The sequence below is a fragment of the Siphateles boraxobius genome, unplaced genomic scaffold (genome assembly GCF_051911475.1).
Source record: "Siphateles boraxobius isolate OS27281-9 unplaced genomic scaffold, OSU_SipBor_1 41, whole genome shotgun sequence".
Classification (NCBI taxonomy): domain Eukaryota; kingdom Metazoa; phylum Chordata; class Actinopteri; order Cypriniformes; family Leuciscidae; genus Siphateles; species Siphateles boraxobius.
The window spans coordinates 10,309,780-10,325,933 of record NW_027509042.1 but is presented as its reverse complement, the minus strand read 5'-3'; the positions used below and the strand labels follow the sequence as shown (position 1 = coordinate 10,325,933).

The 16,154-nt window shown below is 35.8% G+C and overlaps 2 protein-coding genes across 3 annotated transcripts; one reads left to right on the top strand and one right to left on the bottom strand.

Annotated features, from left to right (window-relative positions):
* Positions 1–527: 527 nt before the first annotated feature.
* On the bottom strand, positions 528–4,160 carry ppil1 (peptidylprolyl isomerase (cyclophilin)-like 1). Its single transcript, XM_077198249.1, has 4 exons — positions 3,971–4,160; positions 2,272–2,426; positions 1,893–1,961; positions 528–820 (listed from the first exon to the last, which is right to left on the bottom strand). The coding sequence occupies exons 1-4, from the start codon at positions 4,024–4,026 to the stop codon at positions 600–602; spliced, it is 501 nt and encodes a 166-aa protein (XP_077054364.1). The 5' UTR covers positions 4,027–4,160; the 3' UTR covers positions 528–599.
* A 7,059-nt stretch (positions 4,161–11,219) lies between these two features.
* eno1b (enolase 1b, (alpha)) lies at positions 11,220–16,140 on the top strand. 2 transcript variants are annotated; one of them, XM_077198303.1, is made up of 12 exons: positions 11,220–11,416; positions 12,243–12,330; positions 12,440–12,535; positions 13,199–13,257; positions 13,363–13,432; positions 14,110–14,243; positions 14,417–14,639; positions 14,728–14,925; positions 15,026–15,227; positions 15,368–15,476; positions 15,578–15,636; positions 15,752–16,140. In XM_077198303.1, exons 2-12 carry the CDS (start codon positions 12,246–12,248, stop codon positions 15,816–15,818), a joined length of 1,302 nt encoding a protein of 433 aa, XP_077054418.1. In that variant the 5' UTR covers positions 11,220–11,416; positions 12,243–12,245; the 3' UTR covers positions 15,819–16,140. The 2 variants fall into 2 exon arrangements, with proteins under 2 accessions (XP_077054418.1, XP_077054417.1); XM_077198302.1 differs by lacking the exon at positions 11,220–11,416 and having other exon boundaries at positions 12,197–12,330.
* Positions 16,141–16,154: the final 14 nt, after the last annotated feature.

Genomic DNA, 16,154 nt, shown 5'->3' with positions numbered 1-16,154 from the left:
GATATTGCTTCAAACTGATGTTGTTCTGCAAAAAAAGTCACTGCCAGGCCAAGATACTGAAGATTTTGCAATGTTGTGTGTGCTATTTGTATTTAACCCTTTGTAAAGCTAGTTACCATGTCTGCCAGCAGTTATAAACGACATAATGATATATGATTGCATATCTTGTTGGTGACCTTGTGCTATGGCACAAGTACACTTTATCTCCATATTTGATGTGAGAAATTATATGATAGTTTTCTCTTATTTTGTTCCAAAGAAAGCATTTCAAACACCCAGACATCTTTACTGATCTAAGAGCAACTAATGCAGTGTGAGTGTGTTGAAACCATAACTGTCATCTCCAATTACATTCATGCGAGTTGCCAAATAATTCTTCACCTTTCTGAGTGTCATTTAGCATAATGTAAAGGAATGTACACATTAAAAAGACAGTTTCTCTATAATGAACCCAAACTCATATAGTTAAGACGCCGCCCTCTGGTCAGGGATTTGTACTCGGGGTAACCAAGAGAACAGAGAACATATTTAATGAAAACTCTGAAAGTTTAATGTAATAAAAGGGCTGTACAAAAATGAGGCATAAGATGTTAGACATCTTAGTTAGGTACATTCACTCTGAGAATTTTGATGTCATCTATAGGACGGTCCTGACTGTTGGTTTCAACCATGCCAATACGATTAAGAACTCCCATGCCCTGGTAGACCCGTCCAAATATAGTGTGTTTCCCATCCAGCCATTGTGTGGGAGCCAATGAGAGGAAGAACTGGCTTCCGTTTGTATCTGGCCCTGCATTGGCCATTGCGAGAATTCCAGCACCTACAAAATACAAACTTTTTTTTTTAATTATCATGAAAATGATGTGAAGACTTTATGGTTTTCAAGTAAGATATAATAAAATTTTAATCTATTTTTAAATTAAGCAATGATATTAGGATAAATACGATTCAACCCCCTTTTACTATATTGCTGACACTTATTATGGTCAAGTGCTGTGAGCAATTACAGTTACAATAGCTTGTTTTCACATGACGTCACGTCTCTGCGTTGCCATGGCGATACAGACAGATGGAGGGCTGGAAGTGATTTTTTATATTTAGGAATCACTATAACAAACTCAAAATGCCTATGTTTTGCGTCGTTTATGGTTGCTCAAATCGATCAAACCACGAGGAGTTTTTATCGTGTGCCAAAATTTGTTGTTCATAAGGGGGGAAAATACAAGAAATTGACAGAAAAACATTGGAAAAATTGACTTGCAAACCTACGTCTGCGGTCGGGAGTAGCCGAATGGGAAAATGCCCGTGTGTGTCAGTGATCACTTCGTCAAAGCCGAGTTAATACAGCTTATGTGTCTGTTTGTGCCACGTACCAGTCTTTGAACTTTGTAAAGTCAAAGTATGTCTGTGAGACGAGGTAGTTGATGATATCTACCGCCTAAATGGCAGGCAAATCTTTCAATTCAGTTGAAAATCGGTCCTCTTCATAACGTAAGGATCACGTCCAACATATGTTTTTGTTTATATATTTATCTTGTAATAGCGTCTAAAGTAGTACAGTACGGACTTTCCTCCATCTCGTCCATTGCGTTCTTCACTTCCTGCCCTCCATCTGAATTTCGCGCGTCAACACAGTCACGTGACTGCAACAACCTATTCAGCCAAGCAAGTCCACAAATCTTTAGATTCACTTAAACCTGTGTAATCAAGCATTGGCTGATCTGCAATTTAAAAATGTTAGCTACAACCTATAGTTCTTATGCTGGATATTTTTTTAAAATAAAATTATGCCATAGATTTGTGAGCGGACAAAATATTTCCATAGCACTTGAGTGTTCTGCTTGTTACTGCTATTACAAAACTATTAAATCTACTCTTGTATTTCTACTCACCTGTAAATTTCAAGTCTGGATGCAATTCATCCTCAAACTGCTTGCCATATATAGATGCACCACCACGACCTGCAGAAATTTGTCATCAAATTTTTCATGAAAATGCTCTTAATGGTTAAACAACCCAAACAGACCATGACAGTAAATTAAAATTAAATTCCATTTATCTCTTATGGTACTAAAGACAAAAAGTAGTTATGGTTTCCCTTGGTAAAGAAAATTATTGACATAAAATTGACAACCAATTTTTCTGTTACAAAAAACTATGTTGAATTTGACTTCTTCCAACCTTACTATGATTCATCTTATTGAACTGTTAAATGAAATGTCTAAAAGGAGTGTTGATTGATGATTATTGTTGTTTCCATGGCTGTCTCACCTGTGCCTGTTGGATCGCCGCCTTGAACCATAAAGTCTTTGATGATGCGGTGGAACTTGATGTTGTTGTAATATCCTCTTCTGCCCAGCTCTGCAAAATTCTTGCATGTTTTTGGCGCATGATTCCAGTACAGTTCTAGCACTATAGTTCCCATCCTGAAAAGAAAATATGAAGTGTGGGTATGTGGTAAAATTGAATCAGAGCAGATAAACAATTTAGTGACTCATTCTGAACAGAGAGCCATCTCCAATTTGGACAGGTCCTATAGGCCAAAAGTAAGTTACTTTTATAGCTGGAGAATAGCTGATTTAATTTTAATGGTGGATTGCAAGTTTTATCATCAAGCATACAAAATGTTTGTTAATAAATTTTTTTTTTTTTTTATCAAGAAATCAGTTGAAAGTTACATATTGAAACAGATGATTGATAACAAACAATAAAGATTACTTTAAAAAAAATTAACATTAAAAAACAACTTGAAGAGGAAAGAGCAAAAAATCTTAATTTTCATATTTGGAAATGTATAGTAAGGAAGGGCATTACATTGTTTCTTTGTTTTGGTAATAAGCATTAAGAACTCTTTCAGCGACTCATTTTGGAATAATAATAATAATAATAATAATAATAATTCACAAACATAGAAATTCATAGAAATTCACAAACATACTCCATCTTGTTCTGTATGTAAGAGCTTCAGTGTTGGGCAAGTTGCTCTAAAAAAGTAATTAATAAACGTTACACTTTATTTTAAGGTCTCTGTGTTATAGGCTACATTTAAGTACCGAGTTATAATTCACTACATGTAATAGGGTTATGAGGAATAGGGGTTGGTTTGGATTAGTTGTATGTAATTATGCATAATTTATGGTTATTATTACAGTAATATGTGTAATGCAACTGTATGTAATGTGTAGCAGGGATACTGTAAAATAGTATTACCTTAATTACTAGCTACTAATTACATCTTCAACAGAGTAATTCGATTACTGTACTAATTGCTCTCTATAAAATGTATTGGATTACTAATGACTTTCTAAATCCCATATCAAGCTCCACAATCCAAGGATAGACACGAAAATGCACTTTTGATTCTTTCAAATAAACTATATACAATTGCATAAATATTCTTGAATTGAACTGAACTGTGTAAAGGGAGAAGTTACAAAAAAATAACATTAAATTGTGATGTTGTTTTATACAGTATTTAATGCAATTACATCCGAAGTACTTACAGAAGTACAGCAAAATTCAGATTAATCCCTTACTTTACTTTTGTCAAGGGAAAAGTAATTAAATTACAGTAATTAATTACACCCAACACCAAAGAGCATATAACATCTTTCAGAAAGAACTTAAAATTTAGCCTTGTCTAATGCACATTAATAAATGGTATGGCGTAATTACGTCTCAACGTAAAAGAACCATTGAATGAGTGATTTTTGAAACTGTTCGGAAGAACCGAATTAGTCGGACATGGGTAACGTTAGCACTCTGATCTAAAACAATCTCTATTACCCTTTTACATCATTCATACGATCAAGCGTTAAACATACACGTTTATCTATATATGTATATATATAAACTTAATAAAACTGATAAAACAATGACCAAAGCTATACTGCTAGTGCAATGTTTTATCAAAACGTGTCTCATTCATTCACAATTCTATTAGCAGCTACTAATGTATGGTGCGACTTACGTTGTATCCAACGAGACTGTGGGGGGTTGCCAAGAATCCGGCGGTATTCCAGACATGTTTGTTGATCAACAAATATGGTTTAGAAAGAATGTATTATTGTTTTTATTATTTTAAATTATGTCGCAAAGCGTGATAGGGAAGTAGTAACGCTTGCACAGTTTGGTTTATTCGTTACTGTAAACCGTCAAGACTACACGATGTAAGTGCTGACATCTAGTGGACTGGATGAAAAGCCACGCTGACTTATTTTATACATCCGATGTAAAAGATACATCCACATATCTTTGCACTCTCAATGAACAATGTCTAAAATGTTATAGTAGACTATTAGAAATATATTTATTTATAGTTCCTATTTATAGTATATATAATTTTAATTTCTAATTCTATCTAATTTTAGATTTTTTTGTTTTTCTAAGTGTGTGTGTGTGTGTGTGTGTGTGTGTGTGTGTGTGTGTGTGTGTGTGTGTGTGTGTGTGTGTGTGTGCGTGTGCGTGTGTGTGTGTGTGCGTGTGTGTGTTTCTAGTTTTGCTCAGCTCTAAAATATTTCATTGGCTATCTATTGCACTTTGTGAGTTTTTGTTCAGTAAACTATTTACTGGACATATTTGTACACTACAAAGTATAATTGTTTTCATTAAATTTATTTGTTATTAAAATAAGCAATTTCAATGATGTATAAAAATTCTTATAATCAGAAATTAGAGGAAAGTTCTTCATTGGTCATCTGAACACTGTTTCATCTGGAAGTGACACACAAAGTCTATATTTGATGTAAATCTGTTTTATTGCGTTAATTGTCTTAAGTACAAAATAAGATTACAATTAAACGATATGACAAGGAACAATCAGATCCATATTCTTTAATACATGTCACAAGAAATACATACTCAAGACTGTTTTAGAAATTAGTAATTCTAAATATGAGTAAAAAGTAAATCAATCAATCAATATCATTGTCACAGTGTCACTAGGAAAAGGATAATGTTGATCAAATTCCTTGTGATTGATGGCATTACCAGGCAGTATTAGACAGAGTATCAACATCTAAACTTGCCTGGTAAGACACAAATCAAAGGATTTTACTGCAGCGGAGAGGCAGAGGAAAGGGTCCGATGTCATGTGACTGTAGAAGAGATGAAAGCAGACAAAAAGAAAATGGCGAATTAAAGTGGTTATTATTTTTCAGGAGAAAGGTCTTAAAGGAAACTGTTTAAAGGGTCTAGTAAAGCATAAAGTGCAAGCAGATATCCATCATGGCAGGTTTATAGACAGTTCAAAAGCAGAAAACCTAAAGGGTCAATGTCAGAAGAGTCAGCATCCACATAGATTGTGATGTAAACTTGATTAGGTTATGTATAATGTTTTGTACAGACAAAAACAAGTGTTTGTTTGTGTCATGCATGTTTTTTTATGGCATGAAGGTGAGTAAATGATGACAGAATTTTCATTTCTGGGTGAACAACACAGCCCTGCAATTATATAATGAACAGAAAGTGACATTATTCCTTATTCACATTCAGAATGCAACCAAAATATTGTATTGTGTCATGATACAGATATATTTCCATAAGTAATAATATTTGAGTCCGTGGGTTATTTACATGTCTCTTTTATCATTAAATTGCTTAAAAAGTTTGCTTTTTCTTTGCATTTTCCATTATATAAAGACCTGGAAAATAATTAAAATGGGTTTCAAAACAGTACTTCCTGTTCTGTACAGCAAACAGGAAAGGTGAACTGTGTAGGTGCAGTTCAATTAGTGTTTGTCACACAGATCTCAGGTGTCATGCACACAATAAGACACAAGAAAAGGATGATGAACCGATCGTTGACTAGCACATTAGAGGGTGTGTGATACGGAGGAATTACTTTCGTGACATTCATGCGGGCATTAGGATGTAACAGGGTGCGGTTCAGAACTTTACTGATGGTCTATATGTTCTTCTCTGTTATTTAACCACACTCCTTTTATTTTAATTAAGCCGTCTCAACTGTTTTTCCTATTATAAATCACTGACTTGATTTAATTACATATTCTAAAGTCACATGCCAAAATGCTTTATTTCATATAGGCTACTTCTCAATTTAATATTTGTTGAAAGAATTTTTATGTTCATATTCTATTAACTCCATGGTGACTGAGCCCCCAGAGTGCATCGTTACCAGACAGTGTTAGAACATCAGTGAACAGCCAAGCACTGCCGGGTAAGATGTACCCTAGAGACAATGGATGAACTTCTTCAGCATCATAGCATTCAAAGCAACTATAGCCAAAGAACACACATTTCACCATGGCATATTTTCCTCTGTGTATTTGTATGTGCGCATATTTGCATAGTCTGTGTGTCTGTCCACACCCAGATGCAAAGCATTTTTAACGATGCCCGTAGAGGACCATCTGCATCATTACCAGGCAGTATTAGAGAAGATATAACATCCAAAACTGCCTTGTAAGATGGAGATGGGCATCCAATGTAGATCTCAAATGATTTGCCATTTTTTTAGTTTTTCACCCCATCTGAAACAAGAGGGAAGACTCTCTGCTTTTCATATTGTGTGTCACTATAAAAGGATAGTTAGTGTACTTTAGCAAGACGTTGTAAATATTTTTGTTAATGATTATCTATTTTCCTGACTGGCCCGTCATTTGTTTTTAATAGCTTCCTATAATTCCTTTAAACGGCGCTTATCTTGTATCAGACCCCAATCCTTTGATGTAAGCTGTTCATGTTCATTTTAACCGGACCACTTCCACTTTGCAGTAACTCCTTACACATTTTCTTGACAACCATTATTAGAAAGAACAAAAAACATTGAAACCCAAGAAGTTTTCTTCTTAAGTGTATGCCCTGCCCAGTCTGCTTAGCAACTATGACTTTTGAGACGTCTCCTTGACCTGAGAGAGTTCAACTAATTGGTCACACCTTCATCAAAACAAAATTGTGTCTACAGCCACCAAATCCCATTACAACCATACAACGTAGGTGGTAAGGAAAGCGCTTAGTCATGCTAATCAAAATGGCTGATCTTTGTCACCTAAACCTGATGTGCACCTGACTGACCCCTCACCTGTACGTTAGATTAGATAAGATTCGAGATAACTCACTTACTACTGAAACCAAGCTAAGCACGTCTTTATGTTTTGGCTCTATTGTTGTTTCATTTCTCTTGTTACCAATACCCTTTTATTAAGAGAGGAAAAATAATGCATATGAGAGCATGTGTCCATCTGTCAATCCATTTTTCAAGTCTTTAAACAGTTTCTCAGATGGAACAAGTCTATTTTATGTTTAACACCATAAATTATAACATTAAAAACTTCTGTTGTATTATTTCAGGTAATTTCTTTAAATGCTTTACATATTGTACTTCATACTCCTTTGTTTTAAACTGATCAAACAGGTTTGACACATTACGGAAGTGAAAGTTAACATGCTGGGCACGCATAGTCCATTATGTTTGACAAATTTCAATGATTGACATTTCATACTAAAATGCATACTTCATTTTTATATTAAAGTAAGAAAGGATTTTTGTAAGTATAAAAAATCTAAAATACTACATATGTTTAATTCCATATCATTGTCTTTTTTATAGTTTACCATTAGCATTTCTGTTGTATATAATAACTGACATACAAAGACATTTATTTGCAATTAATTAATTATATGGTCAAATTGTTGAATGTATTCAAAAAATGAAAAATAACTATTAGTTACCCTATCAATTCCTGTTGAGGTCATTCAGTATGGAGTCATGCACAAGAGATGCCATTGTGTCGCAGCGTCGCTTTAGCTGAGGAAGATCACTTCCTGCTCCTTCCTCTTGATAAAGGTATGATTGCTTCTTCCACGTTAGGCCAAACCTCTCGAACCGGTATGAGGACAGCTGAAGAAGACACAAAGACATTACTAATGGAGTCTCAAGCTCGAAAAGAAACACAATCTCCTAAAGCTCCTGAAGCGAAGAAACCGCTCCTACAAAACATCTAGGTTTTCAGGTACACCTTGGAGCCCTGCCCAGGTGTCATTTTTACGATGTGACCAATCCCTGCCCTTCGTCTATGAGCAGGTGTGTCTTGTGTTTTGTGATTGGTTAGTTTAGTGTGGAAGTGCCTCTGGGTTTCTGAGTACACAAATGAGACAAGCTTTTAACCTTCAAAAAGACCACGCCCCATCCTCGGTGTCTCTTGTTCTGGGTCAGACTTCAGGGCAACAGACAAGAATAAGCCTCCTCTCCTCTTTATTTTTAAGGTTTACTCTCCTTTCTAATGTTCATCATTAGATTAAAGTTAAAAAAGACGATCGGCAATCAGTAAATGTGCCCTTTGTGTGCTCCTCTGATCATTTGAATTGTTTACAATGATAATAAACTCCATTGAGGTGTTGAATAGACGAGCTGAAGGCCCAACTGATATACTTTTTACTACATTCTTGCTCAGCATTTTTTATTCATTTGACTGCAAAAAATAAAATAAAGAATAATAAACCGAAATCATTTCTAATTCAAACATATAATCAGAAAACATGATAGATAAATGATTATGCAAGATTATCAATGTCAAATTATGCATAATTATTAATGTTTAACATTATTAAAAAGATATGTGTTTGAATTCAATTCATTCAGACAAATTGACTATTAAATTCAGACTGGCTTATCAGTCCAACTCGCGATGTGAGATTTTATAACTTAAAAATTTAAAGAAAAAATGAGAATTCTGTCCACCTAACATTTACAACTTTGAACTTAAATCTGGAACTTTGATTTTGGAGATAGAAAACATACTTTGTCGACAATAAAAATAAAGTTCCACACTCTAAAAGCACTATTAAATCCTGCTTTTGGCATTTAGAGCGATGTAAGGTTTCATTGGGACGATGAAGTGCTCAAGGTTTGTTCAGGACAGTCCTACTAAACAGGTGTCAGGGTTCAGCAGCATTACTTGCATTGGTCGCTTCAAAAGGGCAGGTAAAATTAAGGTCAGTAGATTTATGCATAAATATGCACAAATATGATGCACATACAGTATAAAATAATTATTTAAAGGGATAGTTCACCCAAAAAAGAAAATTCTGTCAGTATTTACTCACCCTCATGTTGTTCCAACCCCGTAAAACCTTCGTTCATCTTCGGAACACGGATTAAGATATTTTTGATGAAATCTGAGAGCTGGATCACTCCGCCATACTAGTCCATATAGGCTTCTTGAGGGATTGAACTTGCCGGCCTCGAAAAAGTTATTGAAGACATTGTTAAAATAGTCCACGTGACTACAGTGGCTCAATCTTAAGTTTGTCAAACGACGAGAACACTTTTTGTGCGCAAAACCCCCCAAAATAACGACTTCAACTATTCATTTTCCTTCTCAGTTTAACAGCGTATGATCTGTTGTTGTACGTCACACGGATCACCCACATGACCAGCGTCGGCCAATAGTGAGCCTACATGTGACGTAGCTCTATGCAATTACACTAGTTTAACTGACTAGAGGCCCAAAGAGAAGGAAATGAATAGTTGAAATAAAGTCGTTATTTATGTTTGTTTTTGCGCACAAAAAGTATTCTCGTCGCTTGATAAACTTAATATTGAGCCACTGTAGTCACTTGGACTATTTTAACAATGTCTTTAATAACTTTTCGAGGCCGGCAAGTTTCAATCCCTCAAGAAGCCTCTGGAATAGTATCGAGGAGTGATCCAGCTCTCAGATTTCATCAAAAATATCTTAATTTGTGTTCCGAAGATGAACGAAGGTCTTACAGGGTTGAAACAACATGAGGGTGAGTAAATACTGACAGAATTTTCATTTTTGGGTGAACTAACCCTTTAAACAGCTTGTGTCAATAAAAAAATAGATATGGGACTCTGTGGTTTTTGATGCCTATTTGATACACATATAAAATAATTATTATTTTTATTACTTGTACATTCAATAAAAATGTAGATTTATTGTAGATTTTTTTTTTTTTAGTTTGTGCAATGAACAAAGGATATGAGAGTTCCAACCAGGAATTAATGCTGGGACACGGGGACTGTATTGTAACCCAGGCAACAGGTCAATGCCTCACTATATCCAAAAGCCTGTGGACTGCTAATGAGATCCCTGAGGTCTGATTTGTGAGACGAGAGGATGGAGGAACATGGGGATCAGCTGGCTGTCATCAAGGCCTTCTGAGAAACCATGTACCCGAAAGAAGCGACAAAACATCAACCATTTCCACGAAACAAACTGTACATGAGGGGAAATACACACCTGTATGTGAGACTGAGAGAGTGATAAAAAGAGGGAATGGAGGAGGGAGGGTGGGGGCAATGACCTGAGGGATTACTGGCCCAAGGGAATGAGTTGCCAGGATTCTCCTGCACACAAACACTCTATTGTGCCTCTTGTCATTGCATCACATTTTCCCTCCAGACAAGAATATGGTAGTAGAAGGTTAATGATTTAACAATCTAAGATTCTGGATTTGACTGAGATATCATTTAACAGATTGGTACCATTACTGCATCATTCTCTTGTTGTGATATTCGTGTCATAAGGACAGTGATCAAATGTATTGCTTCTATATTGTTTCTACACGATTTTAAGACCAGGGCTTCAAGTTTAAGCACGATTTTTGAAAACGTTGAACATTTTAGATTCTTATATTTTAAATAGGTCTACTTTAAATAGTGGAACTTTATCAAACCATGGCAGATAACAATTTATTCTAAAAAAGACAGTCTAGCCTATTAAATTGCTGGAGAACGGACTACAACTTTCTCCATGTCATCTCCCCCCATTAGGTGGAAATGTAGTGAACGAGGTAATCACCGTTTCCTCTCAGAGTGTCTTCCTCTAGGGAGCGCATGACTGCTCAGAAAGACTAATTCTCCTTTGAGCTGCATTCAAATCTCAGATGAATTTTTGTAACTTATTTTAAACATTTGTACACTTAAAAAGCACAAACAATAGTAAATCTATTAATTCCAGATATGTTTATCTCCCGAATAGATTAAAATAATTCAAAACAATTGCTATTAAATTAAATCATCAAACGACTGTGATTGGTCAAGCTACGCAGTGTTGAGAAAAGTATCAACTAGCATGTGATAACGCCGTCTGGTCTGGTCCGAACCATACTTTACACCTGAATAATTCATATGTACATCTTGATAATCATTTAAATGAAAATACACAATAAAGTGTTAAAATATAGGAGTTCATAAAATTATATTAAATCCGGCCAAACAGCGGCAACATCCTGACCACAAAACCCCGCCCATTTCAACATCACTTGTTTCAAGCCAACAGCCATGGCCCATTCTAGCCAAGTAGTCTCCAGTAGCCTTTTCTATAATCTCCCCCTATGCTCTCCTAACCAGAGCCGCCAGCGTTGGTTGTGAACTTGAATGAGAACTTGATTTCTTCATCTTGCGCTTTAATTATACCGTTTCGCTGAGGTAAGTAGCGTTCTAATTATAAACTTTAAACTCTCCGCTTGCTAACTTTACATATGTTTTATACGGTAACCAGGCTTTTACTTTAGTCTTAGGCAATCTTAGTACGCTAATATTGAGATATTTAGACAGAAAGCATTAAGTTCTCAGTCTCGAGTGTGACAAATGACGTGCTGGATAAGAGTGACCTTGAATAAGATCATTTCTCGACATTAAGGACCGTGATGAGTCATGCTGTCCATCACGCCCACTCATATTCACACACTGTAATTAGATTAAATATTTGCAGAACAAACTATCGAGGAAAAATCTGATTCCAAGAAGGAAATGACTGAGTTTGAGACTGGCCATTGTGGCTCATAATACTGTACTGTTTAACAAATAAAATTGTTGATGTTTTCAGTATTTGTATTGTATGCAAAAACGTTTAGGCCCGTTGAGTAAGCTTTTCGTTCTCTGTTGACAGCATAATGGCCAGAGAGTGACAGCTGCTAATCCAATTAGATCTGATCTTCTCATTATGCCCCAAAAGATAGCACGATCTTCAATACACAATGTGCATTTTGAAAACGATTAATCATGTTTGCTTGAAAGAGATGTGGATTAATTTCTGCAGATATTTCCCTTCTATAATTAAATCTGCCTCTTTTTTGCCTAATACCAGACAAGAGGATTTGACAAAGTGACCCTGTGGGTCAGCAGTATTACTGTAAAGCAGATGGTGTTCTCAGGTTTCCTTGAAATCTCCTTTAGATATGTGGTAAGATTTGCAGAGATGTCTATTTCAGCAGAAGCTGATTGCTCTTTCTTTATAATTTTTTTTTTTAAGATCATGTCTATCCTGAAGATACATGCTCGTGAGATTTTTGATTCTAGGGGCAACCCCACTGTAGAGGTGGACCTCTACACAGATAGAGGTGATTCTCCTTGACATTTCTTTCCAAATTGAGATTACTCAAAATGAAGATGGTTAAGTGTACATGCATTACAAGTAGAACAAATACTAATCTGCTGATTTTAAAACAGGTTTGTTTCGAGCTGCTGTCCCTAGTGGAGCATCTACGGGAATCTATGAAGCATTGGAACTAAGAGACAACGATAAGTCACGTTACCTGGGAAAAGGTAACTCTGCTTTTTCATGTCTCTAATGAATGAATCTGGTCTTGCAGCATTTATTGGACATTGTTTTGGAAATAAACAAGACTTGTCAAGCTAGATGTATTTACTGAACACAATGGACTGTCTCTCTTTTACCAGCTATGTTTTTCTCTATTACATTGGGAAGGAAAACTTATGAAATGTACTGATTAATTGGTTCAGCCTTGTGTTAACGGATACCAAGTTAACAAGTGAGAACTTCTTTTATTTTTTGAGTTTGATGGGTCTGAATTTGCATGACACATTCAACCCAGTGTCATATTGTGTGACCTGAATTATGTACTATGAAAAAATTATGTACATTTCTAAAAATGCTTGTGCATGTGATTCACATCAGTGAATAATGTAAGGATCTTTACTTTGGTACTTTAAAAGTAATTGTTAAAATTATTTAGTGTGCAATATTTGCATGGAATAAATAAAGATTGTTTATGGCACTCGATTGGCTGACATTACAAATCATAAAAAAGTTGACAAATATCTGATCTGTAGCTTTGTGGTAGCAGCTAAACTAAGCAATGGAATGTTAAGATGTGCATGTGTCTAACTGCAGCACCATTCAATCCACAATAACTTGTGCTTATACCTATTTTGCTCATATATGTCATCTTTTTCTGTGCAATGTAGGTGTATCAAAGGCTGTTGAGCATGTGAATCAAACTTTTGCACCTGCCTTGATCAGTCAGGTGAGAATTTTAGAGTTTGATAATTCAAATTAGGCAGTGTAATAACTGTACATGGGTTGGTAATGATTTGTTTTGTCTGTCTTGCTGTCTTTCTCTCTGTCACAGGGAATTCCTGTAGTTGAGCAAGAAAAGATTGACCAGTTCATGCTGGAACTGGACGGAACTGATAACAAGTGTAAATCATAATATTTACGTGTTTACACATTAACAGTAGAAAAGCAATTGTGCTTTACATTAAAAGTTTCCTCTTAACAGTCGTTCTTTACCTATGTGGCATAGATCTTTAATTATATTGTGTTTGAGCTCAAAGGGCTTTTTAAGAGAGTATGGACAAGCTCCATCCTCTTGAATAAATTTTGATATCAGAAGTGGCCCAAGCCAATCAGATGTTTTTCCTGTTTTTTTATTTATTTATTTGTTACAGTTTATTCCATTCAAAAATGTATGGCCAGTAATATTTTTTGAAAGAAATTAATACTTGTATTCAGCAAAGGGTGAATTAAACTGATAAAAAGTAAAGAAATTTATAATGTTACATTTATTTCAAATAAATGTTGTTCTTCAAAACTTTCTGTTTTTTATATTTCATAATATTTCTGTTTTTACTGTATTTTTAATCAAGTAAATGCATCCTTGTTGAGTTTAGGAGACTTCTTTCAAAAACATTTAAAAAATATTACCACAAACCTTTGTACGGTAGTGTACATTTTAAAATATTGTCACAAAAATCCAAATACAAACACAAAAGATAGTTTCCCAGTTTTTTGTGTGTATAAACTTGTGAACAAAAGCAAATAGTATGTAATGTGTCTAGTCATAATCCTTTATTTTCTGCATCTGTTTCGACATCAGCTAAATTTGGTGCCAATGCCATCCTGGGTGTTTCCCTGGCTGTGTGTAAGGCTGGAGCTGCGGAGAAAGGTGTTCCTCTGTATCGTCACATTGCTGACCTTGCTGGAAACCCCGAGGTCATCCTGCCTGTGCCGGTGAGAAACAGAACGCTCTTGTATTTTAAGCTGTACAATGAGCAAAAAGTGTAATGCCACTGGAAATGTGGATTTTTTTTCTGTTTAAATCTTAATAAACGTATGAATGCAAATCATGGAAGAAAATGTTATGATCCCTTTGAATTTTGCAATTTTCATTGTTTTCCATTAAGGCCTTTAATGTGATCAATGGTGGCTCACATGCTGGCAATAAGTTGGCCATGCAAGAATTCATGATTCTGCCGGTCGGGGCCAGTAGCTTTAAGGAAGCCATGCGGATTGGTGCAGAGGTGTACCAGAATCTGAAGAATGTTATTAAGCAGAAATATGGCCAGGATGCCACCAATGTTGGGGATGAGGGAGGATTTGCACCAAATATCCTGGAGAACCAAGAAGGTATTTGAGAAAAACAATTATACTTGATGAGACTGTAGAGCTAAGAGAGCTTATAACTTCTGTATTGTTTTCTGGATGTTTATAATAGCCCTAGAGCTGCTGAAGAGTGCCATCAGTAAAGCTGGATACACAGATGAGATTGTGATTGGCATGGACGTGGCAGCATCTGAATTCTATCGTGACGGAAAGTACGACTTGGACTTCAAGTCTCCCGATGACCCCGATCGATACATTAGCCCTGATGAGCTTTCTGACCTTTACAAAAGTTTCATTCAGGATTATCCAGGTATCCATCAGTTCTTTGCTCTCTTGCACTAATTACATTACTATTTTTTTTCTTTGAGCTCAGACACTGAGATGTGAATCTGTTTTTATTACTACTCCAGTGGTCTCTATTGAAGACCCCTTTGATCAAGATGATTGGGAGGCCTGGACCAATTTCACCAAAAGCACGGACATCCAGGTAGTGGGAGATGATCTCACTGTCACCAACCCCAAACGCATTGCTAATGCAGTGGAGAACAAGGCTTGCAACTGCCTGTTGCTCAAAGTCAACCAGATCGGGAGTGTTACCGAATCCCTGCAGGCGTGAGTTTAAAACCTTGATAAAATTGTAAAAATCTTCACTTTTGTCAAAATATTTGCCAGAATAGAATTTGCTCAATTTTTTTAAACTCCTAAAAGAGATGTTTTGTGATCTTTTCTATTTGTAACATCCTACCCCACAGATGTAAGATGGCTCAGTCCAGTGGCTGGGGTGTGATGGTGAGCCATCGCTCTGGGGAAACAGAGGACACGTTCATTGCTGACCTGGTTGTGGGACTTTGCACTGGACAGGTACAGTGTGCTCTAATCTTATTTTAGATTTATCATAAAAATGATGAACTTCAGTTTACAGTTACTTACTCGGACTGTTTTATTTTCCTCTTCTTATTCAGATTAAAACAGGAGCCCCGTGTCGTTCAGAGCGTCTGGCCAAATACAACCAGATCCTCAGGTAAGCTTACAGTTGTTTATGATAATAAAAATATTATTTGTTCTAAACATATGGGCATTAATAAGCATATGTATTGTATGTCTTCTGCTTACCTGCTTGCTTTCTTCATGCACAGAATTGAAGAGGAATTGGGGGATAAAGCTCACTTTGCTGGGAAGAACTTCAGAAATCCATTGAACTGAGACCAGCACAGTACAGTTAGAACTACTTAACCTCCTACTAATAGTTTAAGATATGGCAATTCCAACAGAAAGCAGTATGTGTTATGAATAATGATTTGGTTGTTACTGGGACCATATAATCAAGGATACAGAAACAAAGCATCATAAACTTTGTGATGGTGTCTATTTGGATGAGTGTTACATGCACTTGTGTGATGATGATGATGATTGTATCGCAAAGAAAGAGCAAACAGTATTTTCTTGTAAATGCTGCATAGCAGATGTCTGAGGTCTGTGCTTGTAATAGTGGATACTGTTCAAATAAAAACATTACCTTAACTAATGAAAGGCTTTTGT

Bases quoted from the DNA above. Each gene is read 5' to 3' on its own strand.
- ppil1 (XM_077198249.1), bottom strand. From the start codon at position 4,026: ATGTCTGGAATACCGCCGGATTCTTGGCAACCCCCCACAGTCTCGTTG. The intron at 1,962-2,271 runs GTGAGACAGCCA...AAATTTCTGCAG, and splicing joins CGGCGATCCAACAGGCACAG to GTCGTGGTGGTGCATCTATA. The intron at 821-1,892 runs GTGAGTAGAAAT...TGTATTTTGTAG, and splicing joins TCCAGACTTGAAATTTACAG to GTGCTGGAATTCTCGCAATG.
- eno1b (XM_077198303.1), top strand. From the start codon at position 12,246: ATGTCTATCCTGAAGATACATGCTCGTGAGATTTTTGATTCTAGGGGC. The intron at 15,228-15,367 runs GTGAGTTTAAAA...CCTACCCCACAG, and splicing joins GTTACCGAATCCCTGCAGGC to ATGTAAGATGGCTCAGTCCA. The intron at 15,637-15,751 runs GTAAGCTTACAG...CTTCATGCACAG, and splicing joins AAATACAACCAGATCCTCAG to AATTGAAGAGGAATTGGGGG.